At 51.7% G+C, this 19,543-nt stretch overlaps 4 protein-coding genes across 5 annotated transcripts; 2 read left to right on the plus strand and 2 right to left on the minus strand.

Moving 5' to 3' along the window:
• Positions 1-3,831: 3,831 nt before the first annotated feature.
• On the plus strand, positions 3,832-7,529 carry CENATAC (centrosomal AT-AC splicing factor). The gene is made up of 9 exons (XM_042882340.1): positions 3,832-4,121; positions 4,206-4,371; positions 4,456-4,518; positions 4,661-4,725; positions 5,373-5,478; positions 5,836-5,866; positions 6,265-6,354; positions 6,455-6,587; positions 7,076-7,529. The coding sequence occupies exons 1-9, from the start codon at positions 3,838-3,840 to the stop codon at positions 7,119-7,121; spliced, it is 984 nt and encodes a 327-aa protein (XP_042738274.1). The 5' UTR covers positions 3,832-3,837; the 3' UTR covers positions 7,122-7,529.
• A 448-nt stretch (positions 7,530-7,977) lies between these two features.
• RPS25 (ribosomal protein S25) lies at positions 7,978-9,738 on the minus strand. Its single transcript, XM_042882343.1, has 5 exons — positions 9,655-9,738; positions 9,462-9,557; positions 8,975-9,158; positions 8,443-8,541; positions 7,978-8,063 (listed from the first exon to the last, which is right to left on the minus strand). The coding sequence occupies exons 1-4, from the start codon at positions 9,655-9,657 to the stop codon at positions 8,447-8,449; spliced, it is 378 nt and encodes a 125-aa protein (XP_042738277.1). The 5' UTR covers positions 9,658-9,738; the 3' UTR covers positions 7,978-8,063; positions 8,443-8,446.
• Positions 9,739-9,774: 36 nt separating this feature from the next.
• TRAPPC4 (trafficking protein particle complex subunit 4) lies at positions 9,775-11,552 on the plus strand. Its single transcript, XM_042882341.1, has 5 exons — positions 9,775-9,984; positions 10,051-10,225; positions 10,313-10,416; positions 10,492-10,618; positions 11,084-11,552. The coding sequence occupies exons 1-5, from the start codon at positions 9,810-9,812 to the stop codon at positions 11,160-11,162; spliced, it is 660 nt and encodes a 219-aa protein (XP_042738275.1). The 5' UTR covers positions 9,775-9,809; the 3' UTR covers positions 11,163-11,552.
• Positions 11,553-11,677: 125 nt separating this feature from the next.
• Positions 11,678-19,383, minus strand: SLC37A4 (solute carrier family 37 member 4). Of its 2 annotated transcripts, XM_042882338.1 has the most exons (9): positions 19,178-19,383; positions 18,859-19,091; positions 17,762-18,005; positions 16,506-16,664; positions 16,085-16,170; positions 15,223-15,336; positions 14,578-14,643; positions 13,437-13,575; positions 11,678-13,160 (listed from the first exon to the last, which is right to left on the minus strand). In XM_042882338.1, the coding sequence occupies exons 1-9, from the start codon at positions 19,323-19,325 to the stop codon at positions 12,994-12,996; spliced, it is 1,356 nt and encodes a 451-aa protein (XP_042738272.1). In that variant the 5' UTR covers positions 19,326-19,383; the 3' UTR covers positions 11,678-12,993. The 2 variants fall into 2 exon arrangements, with proteins under 2 accessions (XP_042738272.1, XP_042738273.1); XM_042882339.1 differs by lacking the exon at positions 14,578-14,643.
• Positions 19,384-19,543: the final 160 nt, after the last annotated feature.

Raw genomic sequence — 19,543 nt, forward strand, 5'->3', positions numbered from 1 at the left:
CAGCTCTGCAGCCCCTGACTGCCTTGCTATGCAAGGCACAGAAGTTGCAGTTATCCAGCATGGCCTGCAGCACGAGCTGCTCTTTCTTTGCAGGGAATTGGCCACACTGGTGGCGAAGCACAGCGATGGCGGGTTGCAGCACTCCTGTGAGCGTTGCTTGCCTCATTAGCATTCAGCACATGGCTCAAGCAGCTTTTACATTACTCCTTCCTGACTCTGGGACCTCATGCGTGAGTCATAGGTTTGCACATTTGCTTTTCCTAATCTCCGCAAGCCCCCAACACACGGCAAATGCTGTTCTGAACAGTTCCTTTCCTTTCTGCACGTGCACAACCTTCTCACTTTTGCTGAGAAGCAGTCATCCCCTGCCCCCTGTGCTCACATGGCCCACCACCTTCTCACTGAGACCTCACATCTTGTGAGCGGGTATTGAGCCCACTTACACCGAAGAAACAAAAGCAAAAGGCTGTGAGCACTGCTCCTTTTTTCTGTTTCCCAATCACAGTTGAAAAAAAAGAGCTTTTGCTTTGCACCTTTCTCTCCACTTCAAACCACAGGAATTTCTGCAAGGCACATGATGCAAAGAAGAGATATGAGGACTGGAAGTGTGGCCCCAGTCCATGAGACACGGAGTGCACTACCCAGGCACACAGCTGAGCAGGGTGTGCACACCTCTGCCAGGAAGAAGACCCAACAGCTCTCAGCAGAGCTCCTTGCATGGGCAGCCAGCATGCCACAAGCACTGCCAGCTTCTCCTGGTTGCTTGCAGAAACCTCTATTTCTCCTTATATTCCAATAATGCAAGAAAACCAAGTCACTGTCTGAGCAACACCGCCAGTAAATGCTAGAGAAGGGTGATGATGTCCCTTTAAATGTTACTAAAGTGTTGTCAATGGATCTGCCATGGTAGAAGAGTTAATCCCCCCCAGCCCCTCTCAGCCACTGTGATGGGATAATTAGATGCGAGGGCTCAGCACAGATGATGCTCCAGTTGCTTAGCAACTAATGGTTTCCATGGAAATGGCAAAGCACAGCCTTCAGAGCGGTAAGTGAGCAGTGCAGCAGGGCAGGGAAAGATGCCTGAAACTCCTGCACTGATCCTCTCCTCCAGAATCACTCAGAGGCCTTGAGGTATTAGGGGAATGGGAGGGGGGTGCCTTAAAGATACTACATTCCTCTTGCAAGCTACAGGAAAAAGGTGATTTATTTGGTTTTTTTTAGATGAAACGTGTAGTGACATGGTCCTCCTGACTCTGAACTGACAAGAACAGCGAGGCTGAATTACACAGAGCTGCCTTATGCCCGAACACACAGACTGTCAGCATCCCGCTGCTGCCAGGCACGACAGCCATGGGCTGCATCTCTTCCAACCCAGCACTGCACGTGTTGGCAGCACGGCTCACTGCTGTGCTGTGGCATGGCCACAGATTCAGCTGAGCAGAGACAACCTTGGCTGCCAAGCTGCTCTCCATCATATTTGAAAAGTCATGGCTGTCAGACAAAGTCCCTCGGGATGGGAAAAGGGGAAACATCTCTCCTGTTTCTAAGAAAGGAAGAAAGAAAGACCTGGGAACTATAGGCCAGGGAGCCTCACTTCTGTGCCTGGGAAGAATGTGGAGCAGATTCTCCTGGAAGAGATGTTAAGGAGCATTGGGATAGTGGGGTGAGACAGCCAGCACGGCTTCACCAAGGGCACAGCGTGCCTGACCCATGCAGTGGCCTTCTGTGATGGAGTGATGGCATCGGTGGGCAAAGGAAGGGCAACTGATGTCACCTGCCTGGAGTTGTGCCTTTGGAGGAAGAGATGTCTGTGGGGAGACCTCATTGCAGCCTTCTTATGGCTGCAGATTTCCAAACATCTCAGCCCCAGTGGTACCACAGGCAGCACACCAACGAACAGCACAGTGACAGATCATCTGAAGTGAGATCACACGGCACGTGTGGGACAACCAGGGGATCGGGCATAGCCAGAATGGATTCATGAAAGGCAGATCCTGCCTGACCAACCTCATCTCCTTCTATGATTGAGTCACCCACCTGGTGGATGAGGGAAAGGCTGTAGAGGTAGCCTACATTTCAGCAAAGCCTTTGACACTGTCTCCAGTAGTATTGCCATGGAGAAGCTGCAGCCTGTGGCTTGGACAAGTGCACTCTTTGCTGGGTAAAGAACTGTTCCTCTGTCCTCACACCTGTCCCTGCCTGCAGTGCACACTGCTGACTTCAGTAAGGCCTTTGACGTTGTCTCCATATAATAAAACTTAGAAAATATGGGATAGATGAGCAGACTGCGAGATGAGCTGGGGACTGGTGACTGGCAGAGCTCAGAGGCCTGTGACCAGCAGCACAAAGAAGGTCCTGAGTATCCTGGTTGGCCATGAGCAGCAGTGTGCCCTAGTGACCAAGAGGGCCAGTGGTATCCTGGGTGCACTGCACAGAGCATAGCCAGTGGGATGAGGAAGGTGATCCTCCCCTCTGCTCTGCCTCTTTGAGGCCACATCCGGAGCCCTGTGTCCAGTTCTGGGCTCCCCAGTTCAAAGAAGACAGAGATCTCCTAGAAAGAGTGCAGCAGAGGGCCATAAAGATGACGAAGGGCCTGGAGCATCTCCTGTGTGAGGGAAGGCTGAGAGCCCTGGGATTCAGTCTGAGGGAGAGAGGGCTGAGAGGGCATCTCAGCACTGTTTGTAGATATCTACAGGGAGTCAAGTCGTTGGGGCTGGGCTTTTTTTGCTGGTGTTTAGTAATAGGACACGGGGCAACAGGCAGAAACTGGAACCCAGGGAGTTCCATATGAACAGAGGAGGGATTTCTTCACTGTGGGAGTGACAGAACACTGCAACAGGCTGCCCAGAGAGGTGGAACAGTATCCTCTGGAGATACTCAAGACCCATCCAGACGCCCACCTGAGCAACCTGCCATAGGGAACTGTTTTAGCAGGAGGTTGGACTCGATGGTTTCCAGAGGCCTGGCAGTGACCGCAGCTCCAGCCATGAAGGCTGTGACAACCACTGGTGCCGCTCTGCTCCCCAGTGCCCACAGCCCAGGTGTCCCCAGGCCCAGCCTGCCCCCCACCGCCCTGATCTGAGGCCCGGCACGCACCGAAACAGCCACCGAACATTTCAAACTCCGTCCCCCATTGCTTTCAAACGAGGAAATCAAAGCGGAGCGCTGCGCTTTGTTCTGTGGGGGAGCGGAGATGGAGGTGAGCAGCAGCACAGCCCAGCACTGCTTCAATCGGCCCCAGCCCTGCTTTGAAGCGGAGCAGAAATCTGAGAGGAGGGGCAGGGATCCGAGTTCTGCTCTTTCACTGCAGCTTCACAGAACTGAGAGATGTGGGGGGTATGAGCGAGCCTTGCCCGTGCCGGAGAATACACCTCTGCACAGGCAGAGCACAGAGCCAGAGTGTGATGAGAGCAGGAGCAATGCTGAGCAGCCAAACCTTTGCAGCCTCTTCTTTTTCCCACAGTTCAGCCCCACATGCTGCCCTCTGCTTTAGAGCCACACAGGATGAAGGGCAGCACGCTGTGTCCACATGCAAGGTGATTTTCTGTTAGGAAGACTGAAATTAGGCACGGGTTGCCCAGAGAGGCGGTGGTGCCCCGTCCCTGCAGACAGCCAAGGTCATCCTGGACGGGGCTGTGAGCACTGCTGAGCCTTGGGTGTCCCTGTGCGCTGCAGGGAGCGGCACCAGGCGGCCTTCAGTTCCTTCCCACTCTCATGGTCGTACAACTCTCTGCCGCCAGGGGGAGCCCTAAAGCGATGGGAGGAGCCTCGTTAAGCCCCGCGGACGCGGCTGTGGGCGGGGTTGAACCGAGGCTCCTCCCGCGGCGCTCAGCGGCCATGGCGGTGTATCGCTGTTCGCTGTGCCGCCGCACGTTCTTCACCGGCCGCCGCCATCTGTACAGCACCGCGCACCGGCGGCGGCTGCAGGAGGCGCTGGGCCGCTTGGAGGAGGAGGTGGCGGCGGCGCGGGCGGCGCTGGACGGCGCTGCGGTGCGGCTCTACGACCCGGCGGAGCACGAGCGGCGCGTGTGGTGTCTGTGCTGCGGACGAGGCGTGCGGAGGGACGGGAGGAGCGGAGCGTTGGCTCTGCCCCACGCCGGGCTCCTGCAGCACCTGGCCGGGTAGGAGCGGGCGGTGGGCTCGATGCCAGTCGTGACCGCGGTGCCGGCCGTGACCGCCGTCCCTCCGCGCTCTTCCCGTCCCAGGGCTGAACACCGACAGGAGACGGTGCGGTTCTGGAGGGAGAACCGCGCGGATGCGGCGCTGCGGGAGCGGTTCGTGGTGCCGGCTGAGGAATACGAGCGGTTCGCGGCGGCGTTGCGGAAGGCGGTGGGAGCGCACGAGGAGCGTGAGGAGGAAAACATCCGGCAGGTGAGGGATGCGGAACCACCGCAAACAGCCCTCCGTACTCCGCTCGTTAAGGGACCGCCCTTCAGCGCCTCTCTGTCCCCGCAGATGGCGGCCCGCATCCGGGAGGCGGAACGGAGGCAGCGGGACACCGTGCGGGCGGCCCTCGAGGTTGGTGCCGCGGAGCTGAGCCGTATCCAGCGCTGCTGCGCCGAGCGACGGGGGTTGGACGGGACGGGAAGGGAGGGGGGGGGGGTTGGCGGGCATCGCTGAGTACCAGAAATCTCGTTGCTTTTTCCTGAATCGAACTCAGCCTCCAACAGAGACAGAGCGTTGTGTTGGACCTGCCGGCTGCAGCTCTGCCGTGGGATCTGCCCGGTAAGAGCCGTTTCCCCGCCCCAATCCCGGGCCTCAGCATCCTCCGTTCATTCACGTCTTTAACCAACTTTTACCTGAAGTACAGCAGGCAACAAATGCCCAGGCAAATTGTTCTTCCCTCCACAAAGAAGTATGTAATCAGCAACCATCATAAAAATGCATTGTGTGTACTCATTGTGGCCTTCCAGTACAGTATATAAGTAAATACAGTATATACTTCCAGGCAGTATACAAACAGGAGGGGGAATTTTACATGGGGATGTAAACTTTACATGTACACTATTTACATGGGGATGGTTTTAAATTAAGACAGGGGAGGTTTAGGTTGGATATCAGGAGGAAGTTTTTCACCCAGAGGGTGGTGAGGCACTGGCACAGGTTGCCCAAGGAGGCTGTGGATGCCCCATCCCTGCAGGCATTCAAGGCCAGGCTGGATGTGGCTCTGGGCAGCCTGGGCTGCTGGTTGGCGACCTGCACACAGCAGGGGGTTGGAACTGGATGAGCGCTGTGCTCCTTTTCAACTCAGGCCATTCTATGATACACCAAGACCGATTCTCCTTTTTTTCTTATCCCAAAACTCACTGAACACCACTTCAGTGCTGTTTCAGGCTCATCTCTCAGCCTGTTTTGTGGTTCCTGTGTTCCAGGGACATCTCTGGTTGTGCTGAGCTGCCCGGCCCAAGTGCGATGCAGACAGGACCAGATTTAAGCTGGATGGAATCAGGCCAGGCTTTGACCTTCATTGGCCACCAGGTGAGAGCACAATGTTGTTAATGAATTCAATTTAAGTAGCTACAAATTACATGTTACAAAACAAAACGAGGGGTTACAGTCACCCCTGTGAACCTCGTGCTGAAAAAGGCATCTTTGCAGTCAAGCAGTGAGCTGAGATTTACACTGGGTCGCATTTACATTGAAGAAAACTTTGTTTAAAATGTGTTTTAAGAGAGCTCTCCTTAGAGACAGGAGAATAGTTGCCCTTTCTGTAGCAGAACTGGAAGGGAATTTCTCAGATGTTCCTTGTGTGCAGCACTCGCGGTGTCACCCCCTGGTCACAGAGGCACTTAAAAGCATCACTTGTTAATTACTGTTTTATCTTCCCCTTAACAGGAAACAGAAGGGAAAGGAAATGTTCATACAGGTAATCTTGCTTGCTTCTCAGCTACTTTTCCAGCTACCCCAAAAACACGGGTTGCAAGCGGGGTAACTTACAGCAGTTTTGTAATGGTTATAGCATACCCAAAGGTGCTGACTCTTGTGCTGCAATATTGATGTGCTAATAATAATGCTAATATAGAACACTTTCATATTGTGCTGCTGCTGTGCAAAGTATCTGGCTTTAGGTGTGATTTGGCCTTGGCCTTAACCAAGGCAGGCCAGAAGCCTTTTTTTGCCCTATTTACAGAACATAAACTTGACTTTTTCTTTACTGCTGACTTTACAAGGTGCAGGTACAGGGGAAGAGGGAATATTCCCTCTCTCAGGCTGAGCCGTTAATTTTACTGCAGTGATTGAATGCATTTTCCCTGTGTCTTCCAGGAGCAAAACCTCCCTGGCTAACAGATGAAGATGAGGAGGATGGAAGCAAACAACAAATTGGACCTTCATATGAGGAATTTCTCAAGCAAAGTAAGCAGCTTGTATACATTTACCTTTAAATACACTCCAGTACTGCACTGAAGAATCAAAAGGAATTTGACTGAAAAATTCTCCCCAAATCGCCTTTTAGAGGAGAAGCAGAAGCTCAAAAAGCTCCCAGCAGAGCGTGTTGGTGCCAATTTTGACCATACCTCCCAGACAGGGGACAGCTGGCTTCCTTCCTTCGGCCGGGTTTGGAATCATGGCAGGAGGTGGCAGTCCAGGTGAGCCTGAATAGCACAGGACTGATGCTGAGTTGAGCGTGAGCAGAGGACACCAAACTGAGTGGTGCAGCGGACACAACAGCAGGAAGGGAACCATCCAGAGGGACCTGGATGGGCTCAGAAAGTGGGCACGAGAGAACATGATGAGGTTCAGCAAGGCCAGGTGCTGCTCCTGCCAACAAGAAGGCCAACAGTCCCCTGGGCTGCAGAAACAGAGGGGTGGCAGCAGGGGGAGGAGACGGAGGGGGCTGTGCCCCTCTGCTCTGCCCCTGGAAGGCCCCACCTGCAGTGCTCTGTGCCTTCCAACCCCATCAGCCATTCTTTGATGGCTGTCAAGCAGCTGAAGCATGGTTCACTGAAATAACTGAACAAATTGAGGGGAGCTCCTGTTGTAAATTATCACATGTAGCACTGTTCTATGACATGAGGCAGTTTTCATTACCTCTTTATAAAGGTTATTGAATGCTGACTTCTGTGCTCTCTTTCAGACATCAGTTTAGAGCTGAATCAGGAGGAAAGAAGAAAAAAAGGTGATCAGAAGAACACAGAACCCAGGCTCTGATCTCTGTGAAAAGGTGGACTGGAGATAGCTGTACTTTCTGTCAGTGTCAAGGTTTTCAGTACTCATGTATGTATGTATGTACACATCTAGACGCATTCAGTCTCTTGAAAGGTCATATTAGTATGGAAGTGATGAGTTGAGCACCGTTACTGAAAGCTACATGGGAAGGGGAAGCTGCAGCAGATTCCATGTACCATGGATCCAGGCATTGATTTCTGAAGTCACAGACAACACAAAGCCAGATCCTGCCAGCAGGTTTAGTCCCTTGCCCAGACAGTGCCTTCACAGGCAGAAATTCCACCTTACACAGCATGTCTTGCCCCTGTGCTACGTTGCATTTCAGCATAGTATCTCCTTAAATAAATTTATTTAAAAATCCAGTTCTGCCTCCCATGAAGGGTAACTAATTAACCTTCAGCAGGAGAAAGGAAGGCTCAGATTTTTTTTGTATCCCTCTAAACAATGCTCTTTCGCTTTATTTTAAGTCTGTTATCTCCATTTACCCTGCCCTGATCAATGTTTCCTTGTGAAGAAACAAAGGGGAATGGCTGGTTAGAAGACGTTGGAACAAATAATCAAAACCTCCTACCCTATGCAAGGAAGAGGCTTCTGTTTTCCTCTTACTAAAACTGAATGTGTCTCACATCAACCGTAACAGCTACTGCTGTTAAGCATTCTTTTATCATGGGAAACTTTATGCTGCATTTGCAGTGCTTGATAAAACCAAAAAAAGAGAAAACCTGTCAAGAAGTGGCTGATGTAACAAGCTAAACCCCAATTTATACCAGAATCTACCCTGAGTAACACATGAATAATGAAACATACACATTTTTGAAAAAGAAGGGAAGTAATTATTTCAATAATTTTATTGTATGCATCTGTATAAGATGTTGCCGAGGAGGTCGCTGGAGAACCTGCAAAGCAAGAAGTCCCAAATCAGACCAGCAGCTCAAAGCAAATTACTGGGAGTCTCTGCTTAAACAAGGGCAATCAGTCACAGCACGCTTTGGCAGCAAGGATGCATGATCTACAGCCCACAGTGGTGGGAGAGATGCTGCTGCCTTCCCCACCCAAAGAGCAATGCAGACAAAACAGCAAATTCTTCTAATCCCAAGGGCTGATGTTTCCAGAAATTCCACGTTAAGAGTGCAAGTAACAGCCTCTGAACAGACTGGAGAAGTGACCAACCCCGAGCAACATGGAATCACTCATCGCATGCTTCCTGCTGCTGCGTGCAGCTGTTTGCTAGCCCTGGATGTGGTGAAACCCAGTACACAAACACTGCTGTCTCACCTTCCTACGCGTCCTCCCCTGCAGCAGGAGCATCTCCACCTTTTGTGTTTCTGGTGTAGATCACTTGGGCTCGGTGCTTCGACACCAGTTTGATCAAACCTGTGAAAGAGGTGGTTTGAGTGCACATCTACTGCATGATACCAGGGATGTTGTGCTGTCATTTTAATGCAGTGAGCCAAAAGATGTCCAACAGCAAACACCCCTAGGGTTCATGATACTTAACGTTACAGATTAAAGACTGTTTCCACAGAAAGAATGGAATCGGTGTTAGCAGGGATAATGACTGAGCATACACACACGAAGGCTTTTGTTCAAGACCAGGAGGGGCTGCGTTACAACCTATTTTAACAGCATTTTCTTAGCACAGCATTACTACTAAATGCATCTGAGCCTTCGAAATACAGATGAAGGCAGAGACTTTTGAAAACATGCCGAATTGTGTATTTCAGGTGCAGCATATAATGGTGTAAAGTAGTGGTAAAAATCCCCAATTCCAGCAGCCTGGTGTTCTTCCAGAGTTTTGAAGGCTTACCTTTACCGAGCAGTTCCTGCAGAGCAGCCCTGGCCAAAGAGCCTCGAATCTTCAGTCTCTCTGAGACCACCGCTGGCGTGATGAGTTTGTAGTTGGGCACCTCTTTGCACAGCTTGTCGTAGGTGGCCTTGTCAAACAGCACAAGGTTGTTCAACTTATCTCTCACTTTCCCCTTGGACCACTTCTACTCAGAAAGGGAGAAACCAACCGTTAATACATCTTCTAAGCAATCTCTAAAGACTGGCCTCGGTCTTTCTGCACGTCCTACGCACCACCCTCAGCTGGCTCCGTCTCGCCCCTCAAACAGAACAAACGAGGCACATAGAAGCAAAGCACGGGGTTACTCGGACTGAACGCTGCTCTCTGCGATTCTCCGCTCATACAGCAGCTACCACAGCCCGACGGCACCCACAGCGCGCAGCCAGAGCCCGGCTCGGGCCGTGTGTGGGTAAGGCCGGCGGCCCCGCTCTCCCCCGCGGGCTCCCACCTTTTTCTTGGCCTTTCCACCCGACTTGTTGACCGGATCCTTGTCCTTCTTGGCGGACTTGCCGGCGTCCTTCTTCTTCTTATCGTCTTTGGGCGGCTGCGAGACGGGAGAAGGGACGGAACGATGAGAGAAGGCGCCGGTGCCCCGCCGCTCGCTCCGACCCCCCGCCGCCCGCACCCGGCCCCGCGCTCACCATGCTGCGGCTGCTGCTGCTGCTCCCAAGATGTCCGCTGAGAAAGGAAGCTCCGCACGCGCGGCAGCCGGAAGACCCCGCGGGGGCGGGCGGGTGCCGTGATGTGACTTCCGCCGGCAGACGCGACGACGTCACTTCCGCGGGCGGGCGGCGCCATGGCGATCTTCAGCGTGTACGTGGTGAACAAGGCGGGCGGCCTCATCTACCAGCTGGATCACTACGCGCCGCGCAGCGACACCGAGAAGACGTTCAGCTTCCCGCTGGACCTGGTCCTGCGCCCGCGCGACGAACGCGTCGTTGTGGCCTTCGGGCAGCGCGACGGCATCCGCGGTGCGCGCCGGGCGTGGGGGGTGCCGGGCCGCGCCGGGCCCCGCTGACGCCGCGCTGTCCCCACAGTGGGCCACGCCGTGCTCGCCATCAACGGCGCCGAGGTCAACGGGCGCCTGACGGCCGACGGCAAGGATGTGCTGGAGTTCCTGAGCAACCCTGCCAACTACCCCGTGTCCATCCGCTTCGGCCGCCACCGCCTCTCCTCCAACGAGAAGCTGATGTTGGCCTCCATGTTCCACTCGTGAGCCGGGAGCAGCGGGCGGCGGGGCCGGGGTGGGGAGGGGGATGGGGGCGGCAGGGCCGGGGGCTCAGGGCCGTTTCCTTGCAGGCTGTTCGCTATCGGCTCGCAGCTCTCCCCAGAGGTGGGCAGCTCAGGCATCGAGATGCTGGAGACCGACACCTTCAAGCTGCACTGCTTCCAGACGCTGACAGGTACTGCCTGGCCTGCTCTGCTCTGCAGGGCTGCCAGAGGCTCAGCCCTCCTCATGCTCCTCTTTGTGGTTCCAGGGATTAAATTTGTGGTGCTCGCTGACCCCAGGCAGGCAGGGATAGATGCTCTGCTCCGCAAGATCTACGAGATTTACTCTGACTTTGCTCTGAAGAATCCTTTCTACTCTCTGGAGATGCCCATCAGGTAAGGGAGAAGCCTACTAGTAAGAAAGCAGCCTCACCCTGCTCTGCTTTGTGCCTGTGCAGTAACAAGTGCTGGCACAGCCCAGATACGGAGATGACAGAAGAGGGAAAACAGTGACTGCTGCAGGTATGCAGGGGAGTTGGACCACGTGACCTTTAGAAGTCCCTTCCAACTCATAATGTTTCTGATTCTACATGGCAGTGCTTCTTCCAGTGCTGCGCTACTAAAGAAATGGGAGTTGCTTCTCCTTGGTGTGATCCGTGCAGTCCTAATATAGTGTTAAAGCCCATGTGAGAAGCTTTCTTCTTAGCTGACAGCCAGTCCAAGGTTGACAGCAGATTACTCTCTCTTAAGTTACAGAATCTCTCCTTGAAGGATGCACAGCCAGGCACTGTAGAGGTGCTGTCTGCCTTGGCCTTTCTATAAGTAAAGCCATCCATCCTCTTCTGATTTTCTCAATTTCAGATGTGAATTGTTTGATCAGAACTTGAAGCTTGCTTTGGAAGCGGCTGAGAAAGCTGGACCATTCGGACCTGGATCATAGAAAATGAGTTGCCTGTTGCGTGGTCTCCTCTCCATGAAGAGCAGGGCCTTTTTTTTCCCTGGCAGCTGTGTCCCAGAGCTCTCTTCACCACAGCAGAGACCTCATAGTCTGAAAACATGTTTCCTATCTCCCAGGATACTGCGTTCTGCTCCTCTCATGTAAAATTGACCTTAAACAGATTTATTACTGCTCTTTACTTCTGGGCTACAGAAGCTTTTTCTGGTGTTGTAGCTCCTAGACCTGTGAGTGAACAGTGGAAGACACAGCGTAGCTCTACTGCAATTGTTTCCTTTCACGACTGTATATAAGAATTTTTTCTGTATAGCTCTAATTTATAATTTTACAAAGGGTTTCTGTGTAGAAATAATAAACATTCCTTAGAGAGGTGGATGTTGTTGTTTTCTGTCTTGTTTTCTCTTGGGAAGGCCTATTTACACCAATACCACCTCACGAGGAAAAGGGGTTTTGGACAGTTCTGCTTTCACCAATCTCCTCAAGACAACCAGAACCCTAAAGACACTGCTCCAGTTTTATTTCACAGATAGTACAACAAGATATAATTAAGTACAAAATGTCCTTTACTTCCATTATTTTAATTAAGGCTGACCATCTGCTCTTGCAACCAAGCTGCTCAGTTAAGTACCTGTGATTCCTCAGGAGTTGAACTCTCCTCTTCCAGGATCCAAAAGCAATAAATCCCTCTGGGGAAAGCGTGAGGATATTCAACAAAACCATGACCAGAAACCTGAGTCCAGTTATTGCCAAGAGTGTTGGGTTAGAGTGAGCAGTGCTGCCCACAGTCAGCGGTAGCCCTGCTCAGGTTTTCTCTGAGACAGACCAGAGCTGTAAGAAATGCAGTTTGGGGCTGAAAACGTTCTAGATCATACATCTTTTAATGACAAAATGCAACCCAATGCTAGAAATACTAGCTTACATAAAACCTAGCTGCAGAAGATGTGTGCCCGAGGCAACTGCTGTTGCAATACCTGCTCTCAGCTATCCTAGCTGCTCTGCAGTGTGCGCTGCGAGCCGAGCTGGCAGCAGCTGCCTACCTTGCAAATCATTAACATCATAAACAGGAGTCACACTGGGCACAATCAGTTAACAGAAGGAGCTTCTGTAAATGCTTTTCCCTGAAGTGCTGAGAGTTTTCTTGGAAACCTGCCTATTTCTAAGTGGCTGTGGAGAGCCACCTCACAGCACATCAATGTTCCGCTTGTCCAGAACATAACGCTGCTCTATAAAAACCAATCCAGGGTAAAGCTAAAGCAACACTGCTCTCAAATCAGTTGTGGAGCTGTACCGTAATAATCATTATTCACTGTTCTGTCAGAGGTCAAGGGCAGAGATAGCAGGGAGCTCTGGCCTAAGTCAACTACGACAGCTGCATTTACAGCAGCTGCAAGAGATGAATGAACGCAGCAAAGGTGCAAGTCAGTGCTCCTAACAACGAGGTCAAATGACAGTTAATGGCCGAGAACAACAACAAGGACAAAATGAAATGTGACAGCACCTGAAGCCAGTTATTTTACAGCACTTTTAGCTTAGTACCTCAGGCTGTGAGACCCACTTGCTTTACCAATAGTGCTGTAAAAAGGAGGTACAGTAAAATCACTGCACGTGTAAACTAGCTGAATTATCACATCTCAAGGGAAAAAGCCATCGGTAGCAGGAACTTTGTGTCTTCAGGCACGTGAAAATGAATGAGAAATTGAGATTTTTATCTAGGTTGCAGCAACAGGTAAACTCACTCTTAGGCCAGTTAAATAAAAAACAAGTATCATTCATTCGTGTCAGTGCAGGAGCATCCTTTTCACCAAGCAGTTTATCCTCAGTCAGCTTTCCTGGGAATCCGCCCCATCTTGGTGCGGATGTTCCTCAGTAAGAAGAAAGCCACAGTGCTCACAGCACAGGTGATTTCAGCCACCCAGAAGGCTGTGGCCCAGCTGTAGTGCTTGGCAATGGTACTGAAGGGCAGTCCAGCCAGAAATCCCCCAACTGTAACGAAAACAAACAGAAAGCTAGCAACACTTGAACTTCTCACTTTCACCTGGCAATTCTGCTTTCTAACTTTTTGTTTTCGGTATTGTTTGAGCTTAAAGCACGTGACAAAAACCTGTCACATACACCAGAAAATGTCTCTGGGACTTCCAGCTCATATGTCTGCTTGTTAGATGTCTTTCTGTGATCATTAACTTGGCACTGAGGGGTCATGCCATACCTCACCAACAACATGAGTCAGTTTCTGGGAAGGGGGAAATGGACATTACTCACCATTGGCCATCAGAGCCACAATGGCATGGGAGGTGCCACAGAGGTTGGCAGGGGCACTTTCATTGGCTATAACCCCAAACAGGGCGATGGGCCCATATGAGGAAAACCCAAACACAGCTCCCAAAGTCAGGATCCACAGCTGTCAAAACAAACAAGATCTTTGTGTTTTGCCACTGCCAAGTCAGCAGCTACATAGGCGCACAGTACGAGGAAGAGGCTTAGACATTTTCTGGCTGGCACTGATTCCTTAATCTGCAGACAGAAGAGCTCAAGCCTCAAACAACAACCCAGCTGCATCTCCTACACACCAGTCAGCAAGGGCGAGCTTCCCACTGTCCTGCAGGTCAGCCGCTAAGCTGTGTGCACACGACATGCCCCATTCTGTAAGGAAGAACCAGAACATAGATGGGCATGGGCAACGGGCCTGTGAAATGACAGAGAACTGCAACTCAGATCATCTCTAAAAATGATTCCAGGGATTCCTGACTAAAAAGCCATTCTCAGTTCAGATGCAAGCAACGGATCAGATAGGGATAAAGACTAGCTAATAACTTTGCTGTCACTAAACAGAAACAACAGTAGCAAAACAGCAACAAAAGCTCAACATTTTCAGTTCGGTGTTAGCATACACAGAAAGATTCTGAAGCAGGTAGTTCTTTCTAATCGCTTATGGAAAGACAACAAAGGGTAAGTAACTGTCCAGACTCCAGATCACAGCATGCCTTATGAACAACAAACACTGTTTCAAGATGCTCAGGAGGGAGTAAGCACCATGGTATTTCCCAGGTGGGGAATAGAAACAGGAAAGAACTTGCCAAAGTTACACAGAAGAGCACCTGCAGAAGAAGGATCATTCCTTCTGAGCACACTCAAACCCCCTTAAGTAACTAAATTTCACCCCATGAGCAAATATCCTCAGAACTTCTTACATGAAACTTGAGAGTTCTGGATTCAGACTTTTTGCAGTCAGTTAGTGTTATCAAATGGTTGTAAGAAAAGGTTTCTTTTACGAAACTTACAGTAATCTTCTGAATGCCCTGGTTCTAAGGTCTGTAGTGCTAACCAACCTTGCAGGATTGGAAAAAAGCAGATCAGTGAAAGCAGAAACAGGCAGAGGGAGAAAGAAATGCAAGGCAGAAACCTCGTGTTCTTTTAGGCCTGTAAGATCAGCTAGAGGTTGGAAGGCTACAGTCCAGAAGTGATTTTCCTGAAGAAGAAAAGAGTAAGATGGAGAAAATATACATTTCAGTTATTTAGCAATCAGTGTCAGATTCAAGCCAGGTCTATGCTTAGAAAAAACTGCCAGCTATCTTTAATGCTGAGAATCACTGAACACGACAGACACCTACTGCAAAACATCAACACATCCATCATTTCATTGCTAGGCAGCATCCTGCACCTAGGACTACAGACTCAGGTCAGTTTTCACACTGAAGCTTCAAAGCTGCATTTATCAAAGGCTGCACCAAACTCCTTGCTGATCAACTGTCAGCAGAAAGTGCCCTACATTTCTCTGCATGGGCAGCTCTTCTCATAGCATAATGTAATGACGTTACATTGACAAAAATTGCCTGAAGTTACTCTCCACCAAAAGGAATTTTTACATTTTCTCTTGGTTTACACCTCTCCTCCATCGCCATCAATGGAACCATTTTCACTTGGTCAGCCTTCAAACACAACACCTAACCCTGCCATCCCACTGCGTTTGCGTGGCTCCCCTCAAGGCACCCCTCCCACCCCTACACCCTGCACTTAACTGGTGCCCAACTGCTTGAGCATGGATTACCTTGGGAGAGTTGCCTGTGACTGTTACCCGGAAGAGGAACATGGAGACACACATCCCTGCCATCATGGAAAGGAGCAGTGCGTGCCGAGGGTTCCCGTAGTTTGACAGACCGACCTGTGACACAGCCAGGAAAAACAAGGGTGAGAGCCTGCAAGGATTCCTTCCAGCTTTTTATTCATAGTGACGAATGCCATCCTCACAGCCCTGTCAGAAACATGAGTGGTGCATCAGAAGCACAGCTTTTAGCAAGACTTCTGGCTTCCTTTGAAGAAGAACCCAGTGAGTTGGGTTTTAGTTGTCTTCTGCTGGAAAAAAAATTAATTATCAACAACCACATCGCATCTCTTTCAACATGGAAATTCGGAAAGCACAAAGCAGAACTGGGAACGGGCCTATTTCTTGCAGCTGTGTCCTGCAGAGGCAACGCCAGCCTGCCTGACAGTTAGCACCTCTGTTACGCTGCTGAGATGGGCTGCGTGCCTCCAAACTACCTCTGTGTGAAGGGAAAGAGAGGGGTTAAACCAGGAATGGTCTGGTTTTTAGGAGTCCCATTCCAAAGCAGGGTCATTTAGACACAGCTGCATCCAGAAGAGCTTGGGAAGGAAGAAGGAGACATGAAACTGAGAATTTTCTAGCACAAAGCAGCTGTGCTCTGCCTACGCGTCCTGGGCATCCTGAATCTCCAGAACAACATAAATGTGTGCACAAGGAAAGTGTAGGTCTGTGTGCACCGATGTAGGTATTACAGGAAGAAAAAAATATACCCTTAAGCACTCCCCAAAGAAGCCACAAACAAAATTCAGAAGCAGCTCACATTGAAGCCGTGCTAGCACACAGCTAGCATGCACACCTGCATACTTACTTTTGCTACTGCTCTGTCAGAAAGGTATCCAGCAGCAATGCTTCCCACCAGGCCCCCGATCTCCAAAGCACTCATGTAGGAACTACCTAGATCAGAGCCAAGGAAACAACAGTCCGTCAGCTGTGGTTGATGTGCTTTAGGCCAAGCTCAGTGCTGCCAGTTTACTGCAAGCTTCGAGCAGCACTGCTGGATGAGATCCTCCAGCTGTGCAGGAACACCACGGTCTGCCAGGAGGGCACAGAACAGCACCGAGGCACTCAGCACATGCAGTAACTGTGTCAGCAACTTATTTCCATACCTGTGTGCATCAAAGCAGCCAGGTTTGTCTGGGTTCTCTTGCTGTTTCCAGCTGAGCTCTCTGAACACCTCTCAAACACACACACACACACACAACATCCAAAAGCGCGGCTTTGCATCTTACCCACAAGCATGGATTGTCCCCTCTCCTGGATCAGGAAGAGCTGTCCCCAGTCAGTACAGCATGTTTTCACACCAAACACCACCAGGTAGCCTGTAGAGAGCACCCAAAGGTATGGCGAGAGGAGCAGCTCTGCCAAAGTGCTGTTGTCACTGGAGGAACCTATAAGAAAGATCAGGATCAGTGTTACTCCTGCTTGAGCACTGCCACAGAACCACAGCAACTCAGGGGCAGCACGAAAAGCTGTCAGAAGAGCATTTCTGCATAAGGACACCCTCACAGGGAAGATATTCATCCAGAGACGCTGACTTTCAGGTTGTACCTTGGTCTTTGCATCAGTCACACCCTGTAGACGTGTTCTCCCCAAAGAACACCCCAAGGAAGCAACACTGCTTTCTTACACTAAGAGAGGCAGTCCAGCAGCACATGCATCACAGGACAGTGCAGGTGATGGATGAGTTTCCACTAGCCTTTAAAATTCAGCAGCAAACCTATGTTGCAATTCTCCTCTACCTCTTCTGCTTTCAGAGAAGCATCACACTCAGTACTTTGAACAAACATTTACTAACCAGATGTCCCAGTTAGAACAGAAAACACTGAGCAGAGTCCACCACAAGGCAGGGGTCAGGAGAACTGTGGAGGGGTGAGGGGAGAGCTGCCTGTCCTCTGCAACAGGGGAGAAAAGCTTAAGGAGCCATTTCCTGCTGCTGCACTTTTTCCTCTCCATTACCCCCTGGAAGGCTCTGCTCACAATCCATAAAAAAACAAGGTCCCGTGAAAGCAGGGTGGTATTCAGTATGAGGAAATAATATGGACTGGGGGATAAAACAACAACATTCATGGGCTGGTGGACTGAGGAACAGAACTGCAGTGATGGCCAGGCCCTCCCTCTGCATGTCGCTTCCACAGCCTCAGAAATATCAGCCCCCACCTGCACGTAGCTTGGTGTATGATTTTTATGTGTGCGTGTGTTTCAGCTATAAGTCATATTATTTCATATACATACCTATAAAATAAAGCACACACACATATATATATACATATATGTATGATTTTAAAGTAAAACACAACAGCTTGGCACTTAGCAGAATAAAGCTGCTGAAAGCATTCCCTTAAACGTATCCTCCTGAGCAGCAGTTTCAGGAAGAAGAAAGGACTGAGAGCTCTGCCCACTGAGGGTGACACATCTGTACCTGAACACACAGAAGGCACAGCAGCATCTCACACGCTGCTCACTTACAGCTGAGTCTATTGCTCACCTTTCTTCCCTTTCTTGGTTCCTTGGTCAATGTTGGGCAGCCCAACATCCGCTGGCTCATTTTTAATCAGGACAAGGCAAACAAAAGAGACAATCACGCAGATGAAGCCAGAGAAGGACAAAGTCATGCGCCAGTCGTAGTTCAGAGACACGAGAGCAGCGACAATGGGGCCTAAGCCTCCAGCCAAGTTCATGCTTGTAGACAGGATTGCCCACCAAGTCCCAAACTGGGAAGGCTCAAACCACTGTGCAACAACAAGAAAAATGGTGTAAGGGATGTGAAAGAAGAATGCAGTGTTGTACCTGAAAAACCTCAATATAACTCCAGTCTGAGTGTTCTGGGCAACCCGAGTACAGCTCTACAAGCCCAGTTGAAGTGGGAGCCTCTCCTCTCGATCTGGGTCGTGTAGGAAGCTCCAAATGTTAAGCCAGTGTCAGTCACAGGAGCTTGACAGCTGTTTGTACCGTGAGCCAGCTCAGGACTATTTCCATTTACAGACGATGAAACTGAGCCATGGGATGGGAAAGGCAAATCTGTGAGCGTGCAGTTCTGTGTACTCACTGGGTAGGAGCTGCTCCTCCTGGAAACGCTGGCACTGCACTGTGAGCAGTAAGGGGAGAGCTGGGGGATCTTTAGGACTCGCTGCCGCGTTAAGATCCACGCTAACACAAGGAAGAACTTCACTGTCAGAGTGACGGAGCCCTGGAACAGGCCGCCCGGAGAGCTGGGGGAGTCTCCTACTCCCGAGATACTGAAGACCCATCTGGAAGCCCACCTGGGCACCTGCCGGTCGGGGGGTGGGCGATCTTCGGAGATTCCCTCCCAACCCCAGCAATTCTGTGATCAAGCACCGGGCTTAACCATCAGCTCCTCACTGAAAGGTGCGCTCGGAGCCATTCGGCCGTCGGCGACACGAGAACGGCTGCAAGCTCCGCTCGCGAACGCCTTCAGAACGCGCGGCGCGGATGGCTCGCAGAGCTCACAGCGGCTCACAGCTCGCTCCGACAGCTCCCCTCCACTCGGCTGCTCCGCTCGGAGCCGGACGCCGCGGCCGCTCGCCCCGTTTCCCACAGCGCTTTTGGATCCCAAACGCTCACCTTCCGCAGCACCTTCCCGCACGGCGGCCAGCCCAGCCCCTGCGCCAGCCCGTTCAGGAACCACAGCGCGGCGAAGGCGCCGACGGAGCCGCTCCACGAGAACAGCACGTTGACGATCCCGACGAGCAGCAGCCCGGCGGCGAACAGCCAGCGCGCGGACAGCCGGTCGGACAGCACGCCGCTCACGAACTTGCTGACGGCGTACGCGGCGGACTGGCTGCTGGTGATCAGACCTGCGGCGGCGCGGCGCGGTGTCAGCGCGGTGTCAGCGCGGTGCTCCCGCAGCCCAGCCCGCAGCTCCCCGCCCGGCCGCACTCACCCAGGTCGTCTTTGTCCAGCGGCACCTCGGCCATGACGGCGGGCATGACAAACGAGAAGGTTTTGCGGTTGAAGTAGTACAGCGTGTACCCGACGAACATGGCTGTGAAGATGACCGCCCGGTACCGCCCGTACCCGCCGACCGCCATCGCGCCGCGCTCCCAGGATCGCCGAGCGGAGCGGAGGAGCCAGCAGCGCCGAGCCCTGCCAAGAACCGGCGGCCGCGAGCGACCCCTGCCGCCCTGCCTAGCGCGGAAGTCCCGCCCCCTTCCGCCTTTCCCATTGGACGCCGCTCCCCGCGCCCCGCCCCCGCTCCGTTCCGCCGCGCGCGGCATCCCGCGCCGCCGAAGGTCGCGGTGCGGCTCCG

This window comes from Lagopus leucura, unplaced genomic scaffold (genome assembly GCF_019238085.1).
Source record: "Lagopus leucura isolate 7727_CA_CO unplaced genomic scaffold, USGS_WTPT01 Super-Scaffold_100034, whole genome shotgun sequence".
Lineage (NCBI taxonomy): Eukaryota > Metazoa > Chordata > Aves > Galliformes > Phasianidae > Lagopus > Lagopus leucura.

Excerpts from the sequence above, each read along its gene's own strand:
- CENATAC (XM_042882340.1), top strand. The coding sequence starts at position 3,838 with ATGGCGGTGTATCGCTGTTCGCTGTGCCGCCGCACGTTCTTCACCGGC. Across the intron at positions 4,519-4,660 it reads CCGTGCGGGCGGCCCTCGAG|CCTCCAACAGAGACAGAGCG; the intron begins GTTGGTGCCGCG and ends AATCGAACTCAG. Across the intron at positions 6,355-6,454 it reads TGAGGAATTTCTCAAGCAAA|AGGAGAAGCAGAAGCTCAAA; the intron begins GTAAGCAGCTTG and ends ATCGCCTTTTAG.
- RPS25 (XM_042882343.1), bottom strand. Across the intron at positions 9,159-9,461 it reads GTGGAAAGGCCAAGAAAAAG|AAGTGGTCCAAGGGGAAAGT; the intron begins GTGGGAGCCCGC and ends CTTTCTGAGTAG. Across the intron at positions 8,542-8,974 it reads GCAGGAACTGCTCGGTAAAG|GTTTGATCAAACTGGTGTCG; the intron begins GTAAGCCTTCAA and ends CCTCTTTCACAG.
- TRAPPC4 (XM_042882341.1), top strand. The coding sequence starts at position 9,810 with ATGGCGATCTTCAGCGTGTACGTGGTGAACAAGGCGGGCGGCCTCATC. Across the intron at positions 10,417-10,491 it reads CTGCTTCCAGACGCTGACAG|GGATTAAATTTGTGGTGCTC; the intron begins GTACTGCCTGGC and ends TTGTGGTTCCAG. Across the intron at positions 10,619-11,083 it reads TCTCTGGAGATGCCCATCAG|ATGTGAATTGTTTGATCAGA; the intron begins GTAAGGGAGAAG and ends TCTCAATTTCAG.
- SLC37A4 (XM_042882338.1), bottom strand. The coding sequence starts at position 19,325 with ATGGCGGTCGGCGGGTACGGGCGGTACCGGGCGGTCATCTTCACAGCC. Across the intron at positions 16,171-16,505 it reads GGGACAATCCATGCTTGTGG|GTAGTTCCTACATGAGTGCT; the intron begins GTAAGATGCAAA and ends GCTCTGATCTAG. Across the intron at positions 13,576-14,577 it reads CAGGCCTAAAAGAACACGAG|CTGTGGATCCTGACTTTGGG; the intron begins GTTTCTGCCTTG and ends TTGTTTTGACAG.